Source organism: Microcaecilia unicolor, chromosome 1 (assembly GCF_901765095.1).
Source record: "Microcaecilia unicolor chromosome 1, aMicUni1.1, whole genome shotgun sequence".
NCBI classification, from domain to species: domain Eukaryota; kingdom Metazoa; phylum Chordata; class Amphibia; order Gymnophiona; family Siphonopidae; genus Microcaecilia; species Microcaecilia unicolor.
Window position 1 is genome coordinate 432,455,428 of NC_044031.1, and position 21,381 is coordinate 432,476,808.

General features: G+C 44.1%; 1 protein-coding gene across 2 annotated transcripts in view; it reads right to left on the reverse strand.

Moving 5' to 3' along the window:
• Positions 1-21,381, reverse strand: part of LOC115460315 — a 48,588-nt gene that overhangs the window by 12,658 nt on the left and 14,549 nt on the right. For both annotated transcript variants that reach the window (XM_030190108.1, XM_030190107.1), the window contains exons 2-3: positions 16,131-16,270; positions 3,106-3,195 (exon numbers count right to left, since the gene is read on the reverse strand). In XM_030190108.1, the coding sequence (XP_030045968.1) occupies positions 3,106-3,195; positions 16,131-16,270 (230 nt within the window). The remainder of the gene's footprint in view (positions 1-3,105; positions 3,196-16,130; positions 16,271-21,381) is intronic.

Below are 21,381 nucleotides of genomic sequence, written 5' to 3' on the forward strand. Positions count from 1 at the left end.
GAAGGCCGCGATGACCACCATTACTTTGGAGAAGGTCCGCGGAGCAGTAGCCAACCCGAACGGGAGGGCTCTGAACTGGAAGTGTCGGCCCAGTACTGCAAAACGCAGAAAGCGTTGATGAGGAGGCCAGATGGGAATATGCAAGTCCGCTTCCTTGATGTCCAAGGATGCCAGGAACTCTCCTGCCTTCACTGCCGCTATAACAGAGCGGAGGGTCTCCATGCGAAAGTGCCTGATTGACCCCTTTGAGGTCGAGGATAGGCCGTACAGAACCTCCTTTCTTTGGTACCACAAAGTAAATGGAGTAACGTCCCTTGCCAAGCTGATTTTCTGGCACCGGAACGACCGCACCCAGGCGGATCAGATTGTCCAAGGTCTGCTGCACTGCCACAGCTTTGACCGGAGACTTGCAGGGAGAGAGTACAAACCCGTCTCTTAACGGTCGGCAGAACTCTAGCTTGTAGCCATCTCTGATGACTTCCAGCACCCAAGCGTCTGAAGTTATTGTGGTCCACTCGTCCAGAACCGAGGACAGCCGTCCTCCAATCTGCACTGGAGCGTGGACCAAGGCCCCGTCATTGGGTACAAGACCCTAGGGGAGGACCGGCGGGAGCACCTCCGGGATGGCGGTCTCTGCGAAAGGAATGCTGCTTGGGGGAGAAGTTCCTCTTGAAGGAAGAGGGGGCAGAGGAGCCCGACCTGCCCGGGCGGTACCGACGGGCTTCCTGAAACCGTCCTCCGGAGGTACCGGGGCGAGCACTAGCCTGAGCCCTGACCTCTGGTAACTTCTTGCCCTTAGACGTGCCGAAATCGGTCACGATTTTGTCCAGCTCGACCCCAAAGAGCAGCTTGCCTTTAAAAGGCAATCTAGCCAGGCGGGATTTAGAGGCGTGGTCAGCAGACCTATGCTTCAGCCAAAGCCACCGCCGCGCAGAGATTGTCTGAGCCATGCCTTTAGCTGAGGCCCTCAAGACATCATACAGCAAGTCTGCCAAATAGGCTAAGCCCGATTCCAGGGCCAGCCAATCAGCCCTCAAGGAATGATCCGAGGGGGAAGCCCGCTGCACCATAGACAGGCACGCCCTGGCCACATAGGAGCCGCAAACTGAGGCCTGCAAACTTAAAGCAGCCGCCTCAAAGGACGACCTTAAGGCCGCCTCCAATCTTCTGTCTTGGGCGTCCTTTAGGGCCGTGCCACCTTCCACCGGCAACGCCGTTTTCTTAGTCACCGCAGTGATTAAAGAATCCACGGTAGGCCACAGATAGGCCTCACGTTCACTTTCAGGCAAAGGATAGAGGCGGGACATAGCCCTAGCCACTTTAAGGCTCGCTTCCGGGACATCCCATTGAGCCGAAATTAAGGTGTGCATGGCATCATGCACGTGGAAGGTTCTATGCGGGCGCTTCGTCCCCAGCATAATGGCAGAGCCAACAGGGGCTGAGGGAGAGACGTCCTCCGGAGAGGAAATCTTCAAAATGCCCATGGCCTGCAATAACAGGTTGGGCAAATCCTCTGAGCTAAAGAGCCGCGCTGCAGAGGGGTCATCCGCTCCATCCGAGCGGGGATCCGTCTCCTCCAAGGAATCCGCAAAGGACCGTTGGGAGAACTCAGATACGCTGCCCTCATCTACATCGGAGGAGACAAAGTCCTCCAAGGCCTGGGAATCAACCCGAGGGCGTTTACCTCCGGGGCCTCAACCTCTTTACCAGACGAGGGAGCAGGGGCAGCGTTTTGCATAAGGGAGGCCTGATGCAGCAGCAAAACAAACTCGGGGGAGAAACCCCCCAGACTGTGCACTTCCGCAGCCTGGGCTACAGCCCTAGACGCACCCTCAACCGGCGCTCGCAAGAGCGGGGGAGAGACATGCTGCACATCCAAGATGGCGTCCGGCGCGACACTCCGCGAAGGAGCCGCGCGGGAAAAACGGCGCTTAACTTTAGCCGCTTTTGTGCCGTCGCCCAAATTAAGGGCGTTCATGGCATCAATGTCTCCCACCTCAAGGGCGGCCCAAGAAGAAGCCGTCCGAGCCGCGTGGCCGGCCAATATGGCGGAGGCGAGGCGCGGGGGATGGGCGTTTATGGCGGGAAAAACCGCCACACCGAAGGAAGGACCGGGACACTCATCGGTCACGAAACTGTCACCCAACAAGGGCGATCAGACTTTAAGACCCCCGCATCCCCTCTAGAAGCAAAACACGCGATCCAGGGAGCGATCTTTGCGCCCTCGCCCTCCGACGCCATAGGCCACGTGGAGACCAATCGGGGAACCCCCTGCCCGCTATAAAAGGTAAAAATTACCTGCTTTCCGCTCCGAGCTGTAACGACCTGGTGTCCCAGTGAGTAGCTGCAATAAACGTTTAAATAAACGTCGAAATAAACGCTTTTAAGGACGTTCAAAATTTTTTTATTTTTTTTTTTCAACGGAGCCAGCGGGAGGGGGGAGAAAAGGAGGGACCTGGCGCCACCAGGTTTGCACTTGCTCAAAAGAGCCCTCAACCCCAGGCACTCAACAAAACCTAAAAATTAGGCTTGGAGGCCTAGCCAGAGCTGCTGCTGTGTGTGACCACCACCTGCTGAGATAGAGAACATACTGAGGAGTTTCCGGCAGCACATGACCACATATAGGGAGGCAAAAGTTTGCTCTCTATCTCCACCTGCTGGTAGATGGACACAACCCACCAGTCTATGGATTGATCAGCATGATGATATGGAAGTAGGCGTTTCTGTGCTTCTCAGTTAATGTAGCTACATTATCGCACACTAACTAGTTACCACAGGATTAAAACATGAGCCCATACTGACATCTATTTTGTAGGCAGTAAATGCACACGCACTAGTTTTTTTTAAAATGGCAACATTAGCACATGGCTGTTAATAGAAAAAATGGCCTTATCGTGCAGGAAAAACCCCATGTAGGCCATTTTTTAAACCGCAGCTTAGTAAAGACCCCAAAAAGATTAGTTCCCTTTTTTTAAAGTAGTTTTTCCTATACAACCATCTTTTTTCCTCCCATAAATCACAACTTTGGAAATACCCCTCCCTTTCTTTTCTGGCATGTGGTGGAAATGCCCTGTTTTATCAACAATGATCACAGGGAACACTTACTTGCCATTTTTGTTCCCACTTGCACCTTTGGGCTCTTTGATGCCCCCTCCCCTTCCACACCACAGCTGGGATTCTGTTTGTACCTGAGAGCTTTAAGAGACAAAAGTTATATGCTGTCAGACATCTCCTAAGACTCACATGTATAAATTTACATAGCACAAATGAAATAGGCTATAAGGAATTACACTTCTAGTCGAACTTAATATTCAGAGAAAATATTTTGGTTACTGTCCCACAATAAAACAGAGCAATATACATGTATAACTCTCAAAATAGATTACCAGAACGGTAAAATATAAATAAATAAATAAATATATTTTTAACATTTACTTAGTAGCAGTAATCAATTACCCATAAAACAATTTCTATCAGTAAAACAAATGTAATTAACTTAGTTTATAGTTTATTTAAATTTCCTAAACTGCTCTAGCTACCAAGGCAGAATAGAGCGGTGTACAGACTAAAAATCAGATTTGAAAGAGAAAAGAACTCCATTTAATGAGCGGCAAAAGAAAAAAAGAACAATAAGAGATATAAAGAAAATAAAAGAATATTTAGTCTCCCCCGAAAGCCTGTCTAAGCAGCCAGGCCTTAAGATTTGCTGTAAAGGTCTTAAGTGATAATTCACTACAAAATGTGATTGAAAGATTGTTTCATGTGTAGGGGGAGAGGAAAAAGAATGTGCAGCGTCTGGCTGATTCAAGCTGAGCAAGTTTTGGACCTGGCAGAACCAAATGATGATCATTCACCGAATGGAGGGGTGAATAAGGAATAGTAAGACGAAAAGATAAACAAGAACACCTCTCCTAAAGGCCTTAAATGTTAGTAATGCAATTTTGTAAGTGATTCGAAGTTCGACAGGTAACCAGTGATGTTACTTCAATAATGGTATAGTATGATCCAAACGATAGGCATGACGTGGAGGTGCATTTTCGATATAACATCTAAGTCAGACTTTGGATGTTTTGCTCAAGATGTCCAGAATCTGAATAGCAAATATAGCCATTTTCAAAACAGCAAATCATTTTTTTTTTTCAAAAATGGCCACTTGCTAGATTTTTGTGCTCTGCGCGTTTATCTTTTTGGTCTATTTTTGGCCTATTTTTGAAAAAAATACAAAACAAAACAAACATTCAAGTGAAAAATGTACAAAATCAAGCCACTAGAATGTAGGAGGAGTCAGCGTTCATAGAAGACTGGCAACACAGACTAAGGTGCACTGCAGTGGACTTCAGTAAAAGCTCCCAGGTATACATCTCACCTTTACCCCTTTATACTGTATGGTGAGCCCTCCAAAACCCACCAAAAACCTACTGTATCCAACTGCACACCACTACAATAGCCCTAATGGCTACAAATGTCACCTATATGTGGGTACAGTAGGTTTTTGGTGGGTTTTGGAGGGCTCACACTTTCCACCACAAGTTGTATTCTTGTTGAGCATAAAACCATGGCTCGAGCTATAATTCTCTATTATAGAAATGCAAGATGAAACTCTGAGGTAGTAAAAAGGTCCTTACTTATAGGTATTAAAAGAATAATATCATCAGCATTTGAACAAAGCTTTACATCCAAGGAAGAAAAAACAATTAAAAAAAAAGACATACATATTAAATAAAATAGGTTAATGTGGAGAACCCTGTGGAACCCCAAGGAAGTCCAAAGCCTGTCAGCAGGAATAGCGTGGTCAGAATTGTTTGCTATATTTGAAAGATCTACAATAGCTTGTAAATTCGGAGTTATTGATGCTCTAATTTTATTTATCTGAAGTAGTATAATAAAGATTTCTTCACGTTGTAAATTGCTAACTTACAATGTTTAATGGCTGCCTTCCACTGTTTTGTTTTTAAATCAAAATCATGAGACCACCTCTAATGATGTTACAGTTTGTGGTATGAACTCTCTAGTTTAGATAATTCTTGTTTATACCATGGAACTTGATGCTTAGTGATCTTAGGGCTATGTTTACTAAGCAGCGCTATGGGTGAGTTAGTGTTTTTAACACGCGTAAATGGTTTATGCGCATTAAACGCTAATGTGCTCATAAAAATGTATAGGCGCATTAGCGTTTAACGCACCTTAAATTTACAGGCGCGTTAAAAACGCTAACGCACCTTAGTAAACATACCCCTTAGTTTTATATATCAATGCGGCTTCTTCTGTAAATTTACTCAAAGAAGACAAGTTATCAAGAATTCTTTCCATATGAAGGATCCCTGACATCACATCTTTAATAGTAGCTATACATATTCATCTGAAACCAAAAACTCTCTACCCATAGCGTCCCCACCCCCCCAAACAGTAGCCCCCCCCCCCCGCCTAGTTTACAGAATTGCCTTCTGTATGCCAATATTTCCTGAGAATTTTACTGATAATAGACACTTAGAGGGGCATTTTCGAAAGGGACGTCCAAGATGCGATTTGGACATCCCTGCAAAACGGCAAGATCCAGGGGCGGGAAAACCCGTATTTTGGAAACATGGATGTCCATCTTTCGTTTCGAAAATACCATCAGGGACGTCCAAATCCTTAAATTGGGATGTCCCTAGACATGGACTTTTCTGACTTTCGGCGATTTTCAAAACTAAAGACATCCATGTCAAAAACAACCAAATTTAAGCCATTTGGTTATGGGAGGAGCCAGTATTTGTAGTGCACTGGTCCCCCTGACATGCCAGGAAACCAACCAAGCACCCTAGGGGGCACTGCAATGGACTTCATAAATTGCTCCCAGGCATACAGCTCCCTTACCTTGTGTGCTGAGCCCCCCAACCCCCCCCCCAAAAAAACCCACTGCTCGCAACTGTACACCACTACCATAGCCCTTACGGGTGAAGGGGGGCACCTAGATGTGGGTACAGTGGGTTTATGGTGAGTTTTAGAGAGCTCGCTGTTTCCTCCACAAATGTAACAGGTAGGGGGAGTATGGGCCTGGGTCTGCCTGTCTGAAGTGCACTGAAGTACCCACTAAAACTGCTCCAGGGACCTGCATGCGCTGTCATGGACCTGAGTATGACATCTGAAGCTGGCATAGAGATTGGAACAAAATATTTTCAAAGATGTTTTTTGAGGGTGGGAGGGGGTTAGTGACCACTGGGGGAGTAATGGGAGGTCATCCCCGATTCTCTCTGGTGGTCATTTGGTCATTTCGGGCACCTTTTTGTGCCTTAGTCATAAGAAAAACAGGTCCGGGTGAAAATGTCCAAGTGTTCGTCAGGGATGTCCTTATTTTTTTTTGATTATGGGTTAAAGACGTCCAAGTGTTAGGCACGCCCAAGTCCCGCCTTCACTATGCCTCCGACACGCCCCCTTTAACTTTGGACGTCCTTGTGACAGACTGCAGTTGAAGACGTTCTAAATCGAGCTTCGATTATACCGATTTGGACGTCCCTGGGAGAAGGATGTCCATCTTCTGATTTATGTCGAAAGATGGATGCCCTTCTCTTTCGAAAATGAGCCCCTTAGGGTCCTGTTTACTAAGCAGCGTTATAGGCGCGTTAACATTTTTAACACACATTAACCATGTACGTGCCTACAATATCCTTATAGGCGCCTACATGGTTAGCGCACATGCTAAGTGTAGGTGCGCTAAAAACACTAAAGCACCTTAGTAAACAGGGCCCTAAGAGGGATGTTTACTAAGCTGCATTAAGTAGTTGGTGTGGATTATAATGTATGGTAGATGATAGCATGGACCCACGCTAAGAGGTAGCACACACTGAAACTAGCCAGCATGGTAAAAACACACAGTAGCCATTTAACATGTGTCGTGGGTGGAGTTTGACTCATGCTGTTATACTGTGTGAGAAACACCTTCAACTTTAGATTGGTACACAGACACTTCTCATTTTGAAGAAACGTTTTGGATCTGTATTCCTGATTATTGTATATGTATCAGACTGATAACATCAATAGTTGTGATGGACTCCTGATGCAGGCCTTTGTGCCAGCACACACAGCTGTGTCCAAGCCCATGTTACGATAGTACAATTATTAATGATGTGACTTTTACATCTTTTTGTTGCTGCATTTAACCATGAGGCTTTTGCTTCTCCTTGCTTTTTTTTTCTTTTTGTATGAGTAGAGAACAGGCAGTCATTGAGTATAATCATCTGGGTCAGTGATGCACACTGAAGGGGTGGTGTTTTAAGTGTAGCTGTGCTACCAGCAGTCTGGTAACACAATCCATGACTTTAATACAGTATCCCAGAGCATCCCGCTCCCTGTTCAAGCTCCAGTCTCCCCCCCCCCCCCCCATAAATCAGGACTCCTCACTTCATAACCTCCCAATCCAATCCCCCTGATCTGATCTCCACTCCCAAGCCCACCCACCTAAGGTTTTCAACCTGATCACCTCTAGGAGTGCTGGAGTATCCCTCGTCGTCTACTGAAAAGGAGTAGGAACAGTCCCCTCCACTCCGCCCCCCCCCCCCCCCCCGAATCTGGCTTCAGGGTTCAAAGTGGCAGCTATGACCTCTTAGTAATAGCATAGTGAGACTACCGGTAAGGTCATACCCAACATTTTGAACCTCAGAACCAGATGGGGCAGGATTAGAGAGGGACTGTTCCTGCCTCATTCCACTAGACTACCAGGACTACCCCTGCCTTCCTAAGAGTGGTCTGGAATCAGGGAACAGGCTTGATCTTGGGGGGAGGGGGGTCCAGTCAGTGGGGTGCAATTGTAGGGGTGCTGTTGGGGGAGGAATCAAGGGTTGTGCTGCCATGGCAGATTTATTTTAATTAATTTTAGTGCTGGGGTCCATGTTCCATGCTTTGGCAGCTAGAATAGGAACACTCATACTACCTGCCAAGCTATGTGATACAGGCCCATACAGGGAGGCATATTTTCAAAGCACTTAGCCTTCCAAAGTTCCATAGAAACCTATGGAACTTTGGAAGGCTAAGTGCTTTGAAAATATGCCTCATAATGTGCTAAATTCAGGGTAGATATTGACCATGCCACCTGCATTTACCGCACCCTATGTAAAAAAAAAAAAACAAACTGCATTTTAGTAAATACTCCCCTTTGTGTGTAAATTTTAAATGAGCAAAATTACTCTCTTCATTGGTTCTGCTACCACCTTCTAGAAGTAATTCTGTATCTGCAGTCTTTGTTCTTTTATATCCTTTTTTAAATACAGAACAAGTGGATAACCCTTTTCAATAAGTTTTAGTCCTCTCTCACAACTGTTCATCAAATTATTCAGTAGAACAACAGCATTTCAGTTTAAGGAATTGACTAGGTTGTCAGATTTTCCTTCAATGATCGATTTTGGAAACTCTGAAAATCCGAAGGGTTTGTTTCCACCTATAAGTCTGCAGTACAGCGACATGCTAAACCCATATTTTTGGAAATTAAAATATTTAAAAAAAAAAACTTGTCCCATGTATTAAGCCTTTTGTGAAAAATCCTTCAGTTGCTCTATATCTCCCTACCAAACAATGAAAATGCTGTCCATATACTACTTTTGTAATACTATGTTGTCCTTGCAAGGACATCCACATGCAGTCAGCTAGGACCAGGAAGCCATGCAGATGCTGGCCAGCATTCACATAACCAACCAGATAAAGTTAGGACTGTCTTTTGTGTGGTCCTGCTTACTTGGGGGCCCAACACGTGCCAATTCAGAACTACCACCCAACTACCGCGTGGCCTGGGTGGTAATTTCATTTTTTACGCGTGCCCACTATGCGCACTGGAAACTTTCCAGCGTGCGGCGCTAACCGGGCAGTAACTGGCATTGTATGCAAACCGACGATTACCACACGGTTAATGCATGAGACCTTACTAAGTGAATGGGTGGCGGTAAGGTCTCGGGTACAAAATGGACTCGCGCTAATTTTTATTTTGTCGCACGTCCATTGTCAGGCAAAAAAAAAAAGGCCTTTTTTGTAGGTGCACTGAAAAATGGACCTGTGCACGTCCAATACACACGTCTACACCAGTGCAGGCCACTTTTCGGTGCACCTTAGTAAAAAGATCCCTTGGTTAGCTATGCAGGCCCTGGCACTGAATATTGCCACTGCCTGCTTTAACTGCCAGCTTCTTCCTGACTCCAGGTCACGGATCACCCACAGTACTACAGTGGTTAGAAAGGATAACAGCACAGTGCTACTGAATAAGTGTCACTGAATATCTGGCGACGGCCCACAGATTACTTTTGATTTATAAAATGGGATACAAACAATAACAAGAAGCTATCATGGCAAACCTCATCCCAAATACTTAACAGTGTTTAAGTCTCTTTCTCCCTCTACCCACTCTTCCTCACATTCTGACTCTCCCCCCAGCATATATGATGGATCTTTGGTGACTCTTACATGGACCCTATCTTCCTTCAGCTCACCTCTACTGATCAGGGTTTAAGTAGGAAGGAGCCTCTCCTGCTTGCTTGAACCTCTTTGGAAACAATCTCAATATATAAATTCACTTCTCTTGGGACATTTGATATTAGTCCATCCCATCCCAGCAGGATTAACAGCCTTTGTGACCAAGTCTATCATAGTGGCTAAACAGGTGATTTTATCTGAGTGGATTACCAGACAGTACCCCACCAGTTCTCAGTGGAGAGCCCGCATGATCGCATTAATGCGAATGGAAAGGATGGCAGTGACAGACTTTAAAGCCCAGGCAGGACGACAATTTCAGAACATCTGGAGCCCATTCCTTGATACAATGACCTCCCAAGCTAGAAGTAGAATATTGAACTTTTAATGGACACATGGCTAGACGCAGAAGTTTTTTTTTTTTTTTTTTTTTTTTTCCAAGAAAGGGGGGGGGGGGGGTTGGATTTGGGACTTGGGTAAGGAAGAAGGGAGGGGTGGGAGGCAGAGGGAAAGTGAAAGAAGGTTTAAAGGACTAAGAAGCCACACATTACGTTTTTGTATTACAATGTTCCTTTATTCAATAATAAAAAGATTAACACAATTAAGAGGAGAGATGGTCAAGGGGAAGTAGGGGGGATAAAATGAAAAATTTGTATGACGATCTGAGTTATAGCACCATCAGTTTGTATTGGTTGGATACCTTGTATATTTGTACAAGCTTTGTTACTATTAATAAAAAAGATTTAAACATAAATTCACTTCTCTGTCAGTGCATAACTATCTAAATTAGGGGTAATGTTATAAAAAATATATCATCATCATTTCCCTACATTTCCATAAGGAACCTATTCTTTCTACTGATCCACCAACTTTTCTATATAAGAGAGATAAGGTTTGGTACAGTTTACATTTTTGGACTCCAGTTTCTTTTCATTAACCTAGATTTCTTTTTCTTTTTTCTTTGAGACAACCTACAATATATTTTAATGCATTTGAAGACTATGAGCCAGCACTTTAAATTCTACTGTTTAAAACAGTACCTATTGCAAATGTCAGTCAAATCCTTAAAATGGCTAACAGCACTAGCAGAAGTTTCTTTGCATCATGCCACATATGAGGAAGATGCTGTGAGGCTGTAAGTACGTTGCTCTTGATTGAATAGTATTGCAGCTATTTGATTATGGCCCTTATTTTAGAAGCATCCTGTGTTAATAACAGTTTTTATGAGGGTGACTGGCTTAACAACTCCTAGCGATAATATCACAAGATTGACAACCACTAGGGGATTTGGCATTTTGAATTCTGAGCTATACGAACATGAGTAATGGGGCATTACTCCTGCTAGACACCAGGGACCACGAGTAAGGGCCTGGAATGGGATTGTGGGTGGGAATTGGGGAGAAGGTGGGAGCAAATTGGGGAACTTGAGTGCACGAGCAGTGATTTCAAAAGGCTGCTCCCCACATATATGTGGGGGGGGGGGGGGCTGCACTTGTGGTAAAAATAAGTAAATAATAATTTATACATACATACATAATATATCTATATCTAATATATCACTTCCTGCTGGACGTGGAGGGACATATACATGCAGTCATGCACCTATTTTGCAAGAGGCTCTACGTTTGGCCTAGCCTCTTGTAACATAGTGTGGGAATTCTCCACATTCCAGACTTGGATGTCAGAATTCCCTCTTCACAACCTTTCAAAAAATAGGTCTCCATGTGTAAAATCACCTACTTTTTTTCTGTTCAAAAAAGAGATCACTGTGCGCTTAAGTAGGAGAAGCTGGATGCATAAATTGTTTTGTATTTCAGTCCTTTGCAATTTGGGTAATGTAGGTTTAGGTATAATTGTGATGATCCGAATCTGTTTCTGGTTGGTAGATTTATGAGGTCTGTCATGTATTCTGGGACTACGCCATAGATAATTTTGTGGACCAAGGTGCAGATTTTGAAGATGATCCGTTCTTTGATTGGGAGCCAGTGTAGCTTTTCTTGGAGGGGTTTAGCGCTTTTGAAGCGCGTTTTACCAAATATCAACCGGGCAACTGTGTTTTGGGCGGTCTGGAGTTTTTTTGCGAGTTGTTCTTTACATCCCGCATAGATTCCGTTGCAGTAGTCTGTATGGCTTAGGACCATTGATTGTATTAGGTTTCGAAAAATTTCCCTCGGGAAGAAAGGTTTTATTCGTTTGAGTCTCCACATTGAGTAAAACATATTCTTTATTACAGAGTTTACTTGGCTCTCAAGGGTAAGGTTGCGGTCGATTATGACGCCGAGTAGTTTTAGGCTGTCTGAGGTAGGTAGGGAGGGTGTATTCTGGGGTGTTTATGGATATGGGTTTGTACTTGTTATGTTGAGACGAGAGAATAAGGCAGTGTGTTTTTTCAGTGTTCAGTTTCAGTTGGAATGAGTTTGCCCAGGAGTCCATGATGTTCAGGCCGTCATTGATTTCATTGGTTATTTCTGTTAAGTCATGACTGAAGGGAATGTAGATTGTGATGTCCTTTATGACACTGTTCGGCGCATACTATGTCAAAATGGTAAGGGTTTAAACCTACAGTTCAATCTGTCGCCAGCTTTTGATCTGATGGATTATGATATTTTGCTTTCTGAACTTAATCTTAAAGGTATTGATGGTAATGTATTGAAGTGGTTTAGAGGAGTTTTGTTTTCTAGGTCATATAAAGTAAAACATAATGGAAAGCTATCAGATAGTTGAAGAAATCCTTGTGAGGTCTCACAGGGATCTCCTTTATCATCTACACTGTTTAATATCTTCTTACATTCTTTGGGTTTGGAACTTGAGAGAGTTACATCACTTACGGTTATGCCGATGATATTACAGTGTTCATTCCAATTTACTCATCTATAAATTCAGTATCATCAGTTGTTCAAAGATGTTTAACACTGACTAGGTCCTAGATGTCATGCTATTGACTCAAGTTAAAACACTGATAAGACCAAATTTTTACGTTTTGATAACAATCCTGACCCTTCAGTGGGCCATATAATGGTGGATCAAACTAGGTATTCACTTTCTTCTGTTATAAAGATACGGGGGGCTTATGTTGACCAGAATTTATCCCTCGACTCAACTCAGTGCTCTAAAAGCTCTTTCTTTCTTTTGAGGAATTTAAGACGGATAAGAAAGTATTTTTAATTTGGGCAGTTCAGATTATTGGTACAGGCGTTGCTTTTGTCCAAGTTGGACTACTGTAATCTTATCCATTTGGGTGCACCTAGACAAGTTATCCGGCGATTGAAAACAATCCAGAACACTGCAATCCAATTATTTTTTTCACTACAGAAGCAGGAATAAAATTTCTTCATATTTTGTTGAATTACATTGGTTGCCTATAGAGGCGAGGATTATGTTCAAATTCTTTTGCATTCTATATAAGATCCTAAATGGTGAATGCCCAATTTATATAATAGATCATGTGGAATTATTTCCAACAATAGGGATAGAAGATCATTTCACATTTTGTTCATCCATCAATTAAGGGAGTAAATGGATTTAAAATGTTTGTTTGCAGACTTTTTGCAGTTTAAGCATCGAGGTCCTGGAATGATTTTAATATTTGTTTTGCTGCTCAGTTATCTTTTTTCTTATTCAAGAAAAATGTAAAAACTTATCTTTTTAAGAAACTTGTTAAAATTAGTTCTTGAATAAGATTCTCTGTTTTTTCTTCCCAAGACAGACTGTCTTGGTTTTTAATCATTGCAAACTGCTAAGAACCTGGAAGTATATTGTAATGTAATATTTAAAAATTCAAAATAAGATCTTTACATTTTTTGTTATAGCAACTCCCTTGCACCTTAAGTTGAAGAATTTATAATTACTGATTTTTCAATAGGGTGTTCCAACACTGATGAGGTGCTTATCAGGCTTATTTTCGAAAGAGAAGGGCGCCCATCTTGACACAAATTGGGAAATGGGCGTCCTTCTCCCAGGGTCGCCCAAATCGGCATAATCGAAAGCCGATTTTGGGCGTCCTCAACTGCTTTCCGTCGCAGGGACGACTACAGTTTACAGGGGCGTGTTGGAAGCATAGCGAAGGCAGGATTGGGGCGTGCCTAACACATGGGCGTCCTCGACCAATAAAGGAAAAAAGAAGGGCGTCGCTGACGAGCACTTGGACGACTTTACTTGGTCCATTTTTTCTTACGGCCAAGCCTCAAAAAGGTGCCCGAACTGACCAGATGACCACCAGAAGGAATCGGGGATGACCTCCCCTTACTTCCCCCAGTGGACACTAACCCCCTCCCACTCTCAAAAAAACATCTTTAAAAATCTTTTGTGCCAGCCTCTATGCCAGCCTCAAATGTCATACTCAGTATGCAGGTCCCTGGAGCAGTTTTAGTGGGTGCAGTGCACTTCAGGCAGGCGGACCCAGGCCCATCGCCCCCTACCTGTTACACTTGTGTTGGTAAATGTGAGCCCTCCAAAAACCCATTGTACCCAGATCTAGGTGCCCCCCTTCACCCATAAGCAGGGCTTTTTTTGAGGGGGTACTTGGGGGTACTGAGTACCGGCACCTTTTCCATTGTCTGCTAAAATTGGCCCACGGACCCCAAGCTTTAATGAAAAAGCTCAGGCACTACACACCAATTCTGCCTTGTCAAAGATTCTGTGACTGGTTGCAGGGGACCTGGCTATTGTGGGGTGAGTCCCCTCAGCGATCACCACACCCCTGAAGGGTGGCCTAGCATTTGAGTACTGGCACCTTTTTTGCTAGAAACAATGCACTGCCCATAAGGGCTAAGGTAGTGGTGTACAGTTGTGGGTAGTGGGTTTGGGGGGGGGGGGGATCAGCACCCAAGGTAAGGGAGCTATGCACCTGGGAGCAATTTCTGAAGTCCAATGCAGTGCCCCCTAGGGTGCCCGGTTGCTGTCCTGGCATGTCAGGGGGACCAGTGCACTACGAATGCTGGCTCGTCCCATGACTAAATGGCTTGGATTTGGTCGTTTCTGAGATGAGCGGCTTCCATTATCACCGAAAATTGGGGACGACCATCTCTAAGGTTGACCTAAATTTCCAGATTTGGGCGTCCCCGATCGTATTATCGAAACGAAAGATGGACGCCCATCGTTTCAATAATACGGGTTTCCCCGCCCCTTCGCCGGGACGTCCTGTGAGGACGTCCTCAGGAAAACTTGGGCGCCCCTTTCAATTATGCCCCTCCACGTATTCTAACAGATGCAAAGGTATTTATATGTTTCCAGTGTACTTTTATTTAATACTAGCCGTTGAGCCCGTTAAAAGGGGCTACTATTGGAATGGGGGTTTTCCAAGGCCCCCCAAGGTCGCTGCTACCGGTACCCCCCCCCCCCCCGGAGTCACCGCAGCCGCCACCCCTCCCACCCGGCCCGGGCCCTCTGTTCGCTATTAATTCAACTTACATCGCCGCAGCACGCAGATCAGCTGAGCTCCCGTCGGCCTGGCCTTCCTTCTCTGCCTGTGTCCCGCCCTCGTGTGATGTACCATCGGCGAGGGCGGGACACAGGCAGGGAAGGAAGGCCGACTGGAGCTCAGCTGATCTGCGTGCTGTGGCGATGTAAGATGAATTAATTGCGATCAGAGGGCCCGGGCCGGATGGAGGGGTGGCGGCGGCGACTTGGGGGTGGGGGGGTTACCGGTGGCGGCGACCTCGGGGGGGGGGGAGCGCAGTTTCCCTCTCTGTCCCGCCCCCGTCATCACGTATTGACGCGGGGGCGGGACAGAGAGGGAAGTCTCTAATGCGCATTTGCAAGTGAGTTTGGTCACTCACCGTTTATATGTTTGATGGACTGGGTATAATGTAGTAACTTTAATTTTTTCTTTTTAGATGTAACACAATGAGGCATATTTTCAAAGCACTTTGGAAGGCTAAGTGCTTTGAAAATATGCCTCACTATGTACCAAGGAAGGGTATAGCTGGCTGTTGTATCTCTGATGTAGGCATATGCTGAAAAATGACTGTGTTGGGTTTTTAATATCCTCTCCATTATATTTATGAATTATACAACAAAGTTTTATTATTGCTTTTAATTTAACATTTATTGAATTCATGGTTTTATGTGCAACTAAATAATCTGTACATTTCCTGTTCATCGAGCAATCCTTCTTTGGATTTGTTTGTTGTTAGACCATGCCTCTTCTGGTTTTCTCAATCTGCTATAGGCCTGGGAAGTTTTCATAAGAATTGTTTTTGGCTGCACACTTGCTTTACTTGTCAGCCTTTTCAAATAAACACAGCTAGCAAAGCATATTAGCACAGCTCTGCTACCAAGTCACTCTCCTGCTTTTCTAATATGGGGATAGACACAGTGATAAGGTTTATCAGATGCCCACCATCTAAGAGAAACTGTAAAGATCACAGTACAGAAAGGGCTAGGATTGCCATCCCAATTAATCATTCAAGAAAGGAAACAAAAACCCTTCAGTTAGAAAATTAAAATAAACCCTGCATTTCTCTAAATCTAATTTTCTATATTTACTAGTTCTTGGGAAGGGACCAGTGCATCAGCAGGTTTCTCAGAAACAACACACTATTCATACCCTCTCCAGTACAGCAACTGCGAGGACTGCTACATGATCCAGGAGCTGCCAGCCTAATCCACGGCTGGGAACCTGACCATCATGTTTGCAAGCACATAAGAGGAAGATACTCAGCAGTGCTACTCGCTCCTTAAGGAAGGCTCATGCTTACTCTCTGGTCATGACGTAATCTCGCATTAGCTGCTGCAGCCGCAGTTGCTCTTGCATCCGAGTCAGCTCGGCCTCCAGCTGCTCATTCTTGAAGCGCATCTTTTTCAGCTTCCGAAGCAGCAGGTCATTCTCATCACTCAACTGAGAATAAAGATAGCAGAAAGAAAAAAGAAAGAAACAGTATGTGTGGGTGTTGTTTTGAATCAGCAAAGTTTCATAGAATGATCATTTTGGAGACCTCCTTTAAGGCAGGGGGGAAAAAAACAACATGCAATCTGTTGAGAATATAGTAGGCATGTATTTCACATGCAGTCTGCTGCTACTAGATTTATCTGCATAAGAACTGCCATACTAGGTCAGACCAAAGGTCCATTAAGCCCAGTACCCTGTTTTGATAGTGGCCAATCCAGGGCACAAGTACCTGGCAGGATCCCAACAGTAGTATGATTCTATCTTTCTTACCCCCAAGGATAAAGCAGTGGCTTTCCCCAAGTCCACTTTAATAACAGTTTATGGACTCTTCCTTGTCTAAACCTTTTATTAAACCCAGTTAACTGCTTTTACCACACAGATGTTACACTTCTAGAATAATATGAAGTTCGGTATTAGACCCATTAGGATGTCTTAATTTTAGTTTAGTCTTCTTTCCCACCCACCCAAGCACATCCATATCTGTCTTTCACAGTCAATCCTCTCAAAAGATTGCAGCTCACCCAGAGCACAATTATCAAGATGATCCATTCAGCTAGATGGTGTGTTCCTACAACTTCTCTTCACATTGATAGCCACTGGTTGCCTGTTGCCATTTAGGATAAAGTTTAATTGAAATTTTTGATACATCAAAAGACAAAACAAAACTTAGGAAATATTGTGTTTTGATAAATATAAAATATCATCTATAAAACAAAATCAATTTTAGCCTACCTCAAAAGAAAGGAGGAAAAAATGGAAAACAGGGAAAGCTTTCATTTTAACGACAGACACCAGTTACCGGGGACTCAGAGCTATACTAAGTCAAGTTTAAGAAAATCAGGGCCAGATGCACTAAACCTAACGAGCCCACAACTTGCGTTTTAAACTGGTTCCACCCAGTTTAAAACGCAAGTAGTTTACCGGGGGCATGCACTAAGGGCATTTTCCCTGTCACGGTAGCAGGCAACAAAAACGGAATGCAAATTATCCAAAGGCTATTATAATGAGCTGCACTACCGTTGCAGCTCATTATAATGAGATGCACTACCGTTTTTCCGATTCCCTTACCGTAGGAACCCTAACGGGAGATCTGCACCTCTCGTTAGGGCTCCTGTGAGGGAATCAGAAAGGAAAAGGGCCCCAAAAAAAGGTAAAAAAGAAAAAAAAAAGCAGCGAGCGCACGTGAGGGGCGTCCTTTATGGATGTACTCTGCCTATGCTTGTGAGGGATGTCTTTTATTTGTCTTTTTGCCGTTTTTTTGTTTTTTTTTAGTTTTGTCTCCCTGGCGCTGCTCACCTTCTGTAGCTGTGCGAGGAGAAGGGAATCGGGGACGTGCGAGTCGATCCAGAGTTCGGGACGTCCCTTTCCATTATGCTCCTCTTCCAGGTCTCTTCAGCCAATCAGAGTGCGTTTAGCTGACACCAGCAAGCTAGACGCGCTTGATTGGCTGAAGAGACCTGGAAGAGGAGCATAACCGAATGGGACATCCCGATTCTCCGACTGGCTACCAAGGTAATGGTGAATGCAACGGAGCTACAACGAGTAGCTCATTTGCATTCCCTTTCCTTTGTGAATTCTCATTCCCTATGGAATCGGTAGGGAATGAGAATTACTGACAACTTTAATGCATCTGGGCCTCAGAGAGAAATGACTGCAATTAATCTGTGTTCAAACTTGAACTGTTAGTACTTAAGTGAAATAAGAAGGAAATCTTGAACTCTGTTGGTGACACTCAAAAGACCCCCAAAACTCAAGCCATGAGAAAGTGCCAGGAATTTCTCCAGCTGAGCAGGATCAGTAAGTAGAACCTTGAAAAGATATTGAATATTTGCAAGGGATTTAAAAAGATTTCAACTTAAAGAAAAGACTTCCTGCGAGACTGAGTGTAGTGCACCTCAATAAGGAAAACTTGAATTTTTGCACCAAAAGTAAGAGTCCTTACATTTGAAAGAAGCTCTCAATATTGAGTTCTTGTCCTTTTCACAAAAAATGACAAGTTGCTCCAGAAGTGATATTGTCTTGATGATTCTCAAGAAACTCTGAAAGATCACAACTCTGCTGGCCTAGAGCAGCCATCTCCTTGTGTTGGGCCTTGTTGATCCCTCCAGGTTCTTAAGTCATTTTGGTGGCTAAAAGCAACGTAGGTACCACATAGTCTTTCATTTCATATCCTGGAATCCGAGGAAATAACCAATAAACAAAACTTAGGATTTAAGAGCCCTTGTTTTCCTGTCCAACGTTGAATTTTGTCCCAAATTGCCTGCCAAAATGACTGACTTTTCCCACATTCCCACTTCAGATATTCTTATGTACCCCGTTGGCCTCAGTTCCTCTAACAAGAGGCGTCTCCTATGTTAGTGGCAGAGCCTTTTTGCAATTTGGCAGGGTACCAATAAGTACATGCCACCAACATATATTGCATCTGTTGGCAATTGAGAGCACGTGTGTATCTATATACCTGCATCCAGACTTCAGGTTCCAATGACATCCCCATCCATTTTTCCCATGCCTTCTCATGGATCCTTTCCTGTGCTAAGCCTGAGCTTGGTATAGCCACATATATACCCGAGAGAAGTTTTTTGGAAGTGTCGTTTAAAAGTATCCTTTCTCTCTGTAGTGTTTCTTCTCAAGTTAGTTCTTGCATGGTCTAAGGTTTGGCAATTAAAATTCAATGCGAAGAAATGCAAAGTGATGCATTTAGGGAGTAGAAACCCAAGAGAGACTTATGTGTTAGGCGGGGAGAGTCTGATAGGTACTGAGGGGGAGAGAGATCTTGGGGTGCTAGTATCCGAGGATCTGAAGGCGACGAAACAGTGTGACAAGGCGGTGGCCGTAGCGAGAAGGTTGCTAGGCTGTATAGAGAGAGGTGTGATCAGCAGAAGAAAGGAAGTGTTGATGCCCCTGTACAAGTCGTTGGTGAGGCCCCACCTGGAGTATTGTGTTCAGTTTTGGAGGCCGTACCTTGCGAAGGATGTTTAAAAAATGGAAGCGGTGCAAAGAAAAGCTACGAGAATGGTATGGGATTTGCGTTCCAAGACGTATGAGCAGAGACTTGCTGACCTGAACATGTATACCCTGGAGGAAAGGAGGAACAGGGGTGATATGATACAGACGTTCAAATACTTGAAAGGTATTAATCCGCAAAAAAATTTTTTCCAGAGATGGGAAGGCGGTAGAACGAGAGGACATGAAATGAGATTGAAGGGGGGCAGACTCAAAAAAGATGTCAGGAAGTATTTTTTCACGGAGAGGGTGGTGGATGCTTGGAATGCCCTCCCATGGGAGGTGGTCAGAGATGAAAACGGTAACGGAATTCAAACATGCGTGGGATGTGCATAAAGGAATCCTGTGCAGTAGGAATGGATCCTCAGAAGCTTAGCCGAAATTGGGTGGCGGAGCAGGTGGGGGGAAGAGAGGTTGGTAGTTGGGAGGCGAGGATAGTGGAGGGCAGACTTATACGGTCTGTGCCAGAGCCGGAGGTGGGAGGCGGAACTGGTGGTTGGGAGGCAGGAAATACTGCTGGGCAGACTTGTACGGGCTGTGCCCTGAAAAAGACAGGTACAAATCAAGGTAAGGTATACACATATGAGTTTATCTTGTTGGGCAGACTGGATGGACCATGCAGGTCTTTTTCTGCCGTCATCTACTATGTTACTATCTGTCCCCTGAAGTGGATTTCTGATTTGGAAAACTTGGCAAAAATATATTTTTTTGCCTCATCAACTCCTGTAGTTGTTGCATTGATAATAGAGAGCCTTGTACTAGATGGTCCCTACATTTAGCCATACCAAGAGCTTCTAACCTTAACTGAAGTGGTCTCAAATAATCTGTGGAAAGTGGTATATGTTCTCTCAATTAATTAGGTGATTACAGGTCTCCAGCAATGCCCAGCTGTCTTTATACCAGCCCAATATAAGAAAGTGAGTTTTAGCAGTCAAAACAGCATCCCCAGACCAGGATTCAAATATAGAGGTGCAAGAAGAGTTTTCTCTACTTTTGACCCAATGTTTTTCCTTGCTCTGATCATAATGATCCTGTATTCCTTTAAGTACTGCTGCCCAATAGTACCTCCATAAGTCAGGGAGCCCCATACCACCTTCCTTCTTTGCTAATGCAGGTCTAGTCAAACTACTACTATTATTTAGCATTTCTATAGCGCTACAAGACGTACGCAGCGCTACACAAACATAGAAGAAAGACAGTCCCTGCTCAAAGAGCTTACAATCTAATAGACAGAAAATAAATAAAGTAAGCAAATCAAATCAAATCAAACTTATCTTTGGTCTTTTACCTCCCCAGATAAATGTTCTAATTGTCTTATTCCATTTCTTAAATTTCACCTTGGAAATGTCAATTGGGAAAAAGAAAAAAAAAAAGAGGAAACGAGGAAGAATCAACCACTACTATTCTACCTACCTCCTCCCCATGTGAGAGTGACATGTTGCCAGTTCTGCAGAGTAGATTGAAGAGATTACAAGCTGAATTAAATTCCTCTTGTAGATTTTGGACTTGATCAGAGATCGTTACCCCTCCCCCCAAGTACTGAAACCCCTGTGTATTAATTTGGAAGGGGGCGTTCTATAACCCCTCTGCTCGAGTGGTGCTAAAAACAATAGAGTCTCTATTTTGTATCCCCAAAATTTAGCAAATAGATCTAGTTCAGGTAAAAGTGGGGCAAGGAAATCCTTAGGTTCCTGGATAATTATCAACCTGTTATCTGCATATAGTACATAAGTACATAAGTACATAAGTAGTGCCATACTGGGAAAGACCAAAGGTCCATCTAGCCCAGCATCCTGTCACCGACAGTGGCCAATCCAGGTCAAGGGCACCTGGCACGCTCCCCAAACGTAAAAACATTCCAGACAAGTTATACCTAAAAATGAGGAATTTTTCCAGTCCATTTAATAGCGGTCTATGGACTTGTCCTTTAGGAATCTATCTAACCCCTTTTTAAACTCCGTCAAGCTAACCGCCCGTACCACGTTCTCCGGCAATGAATTCCAGAGTCTAATTACACGTTGGGTGAAGAAAAATTTTCTCCGATTCGTTTTAAATTT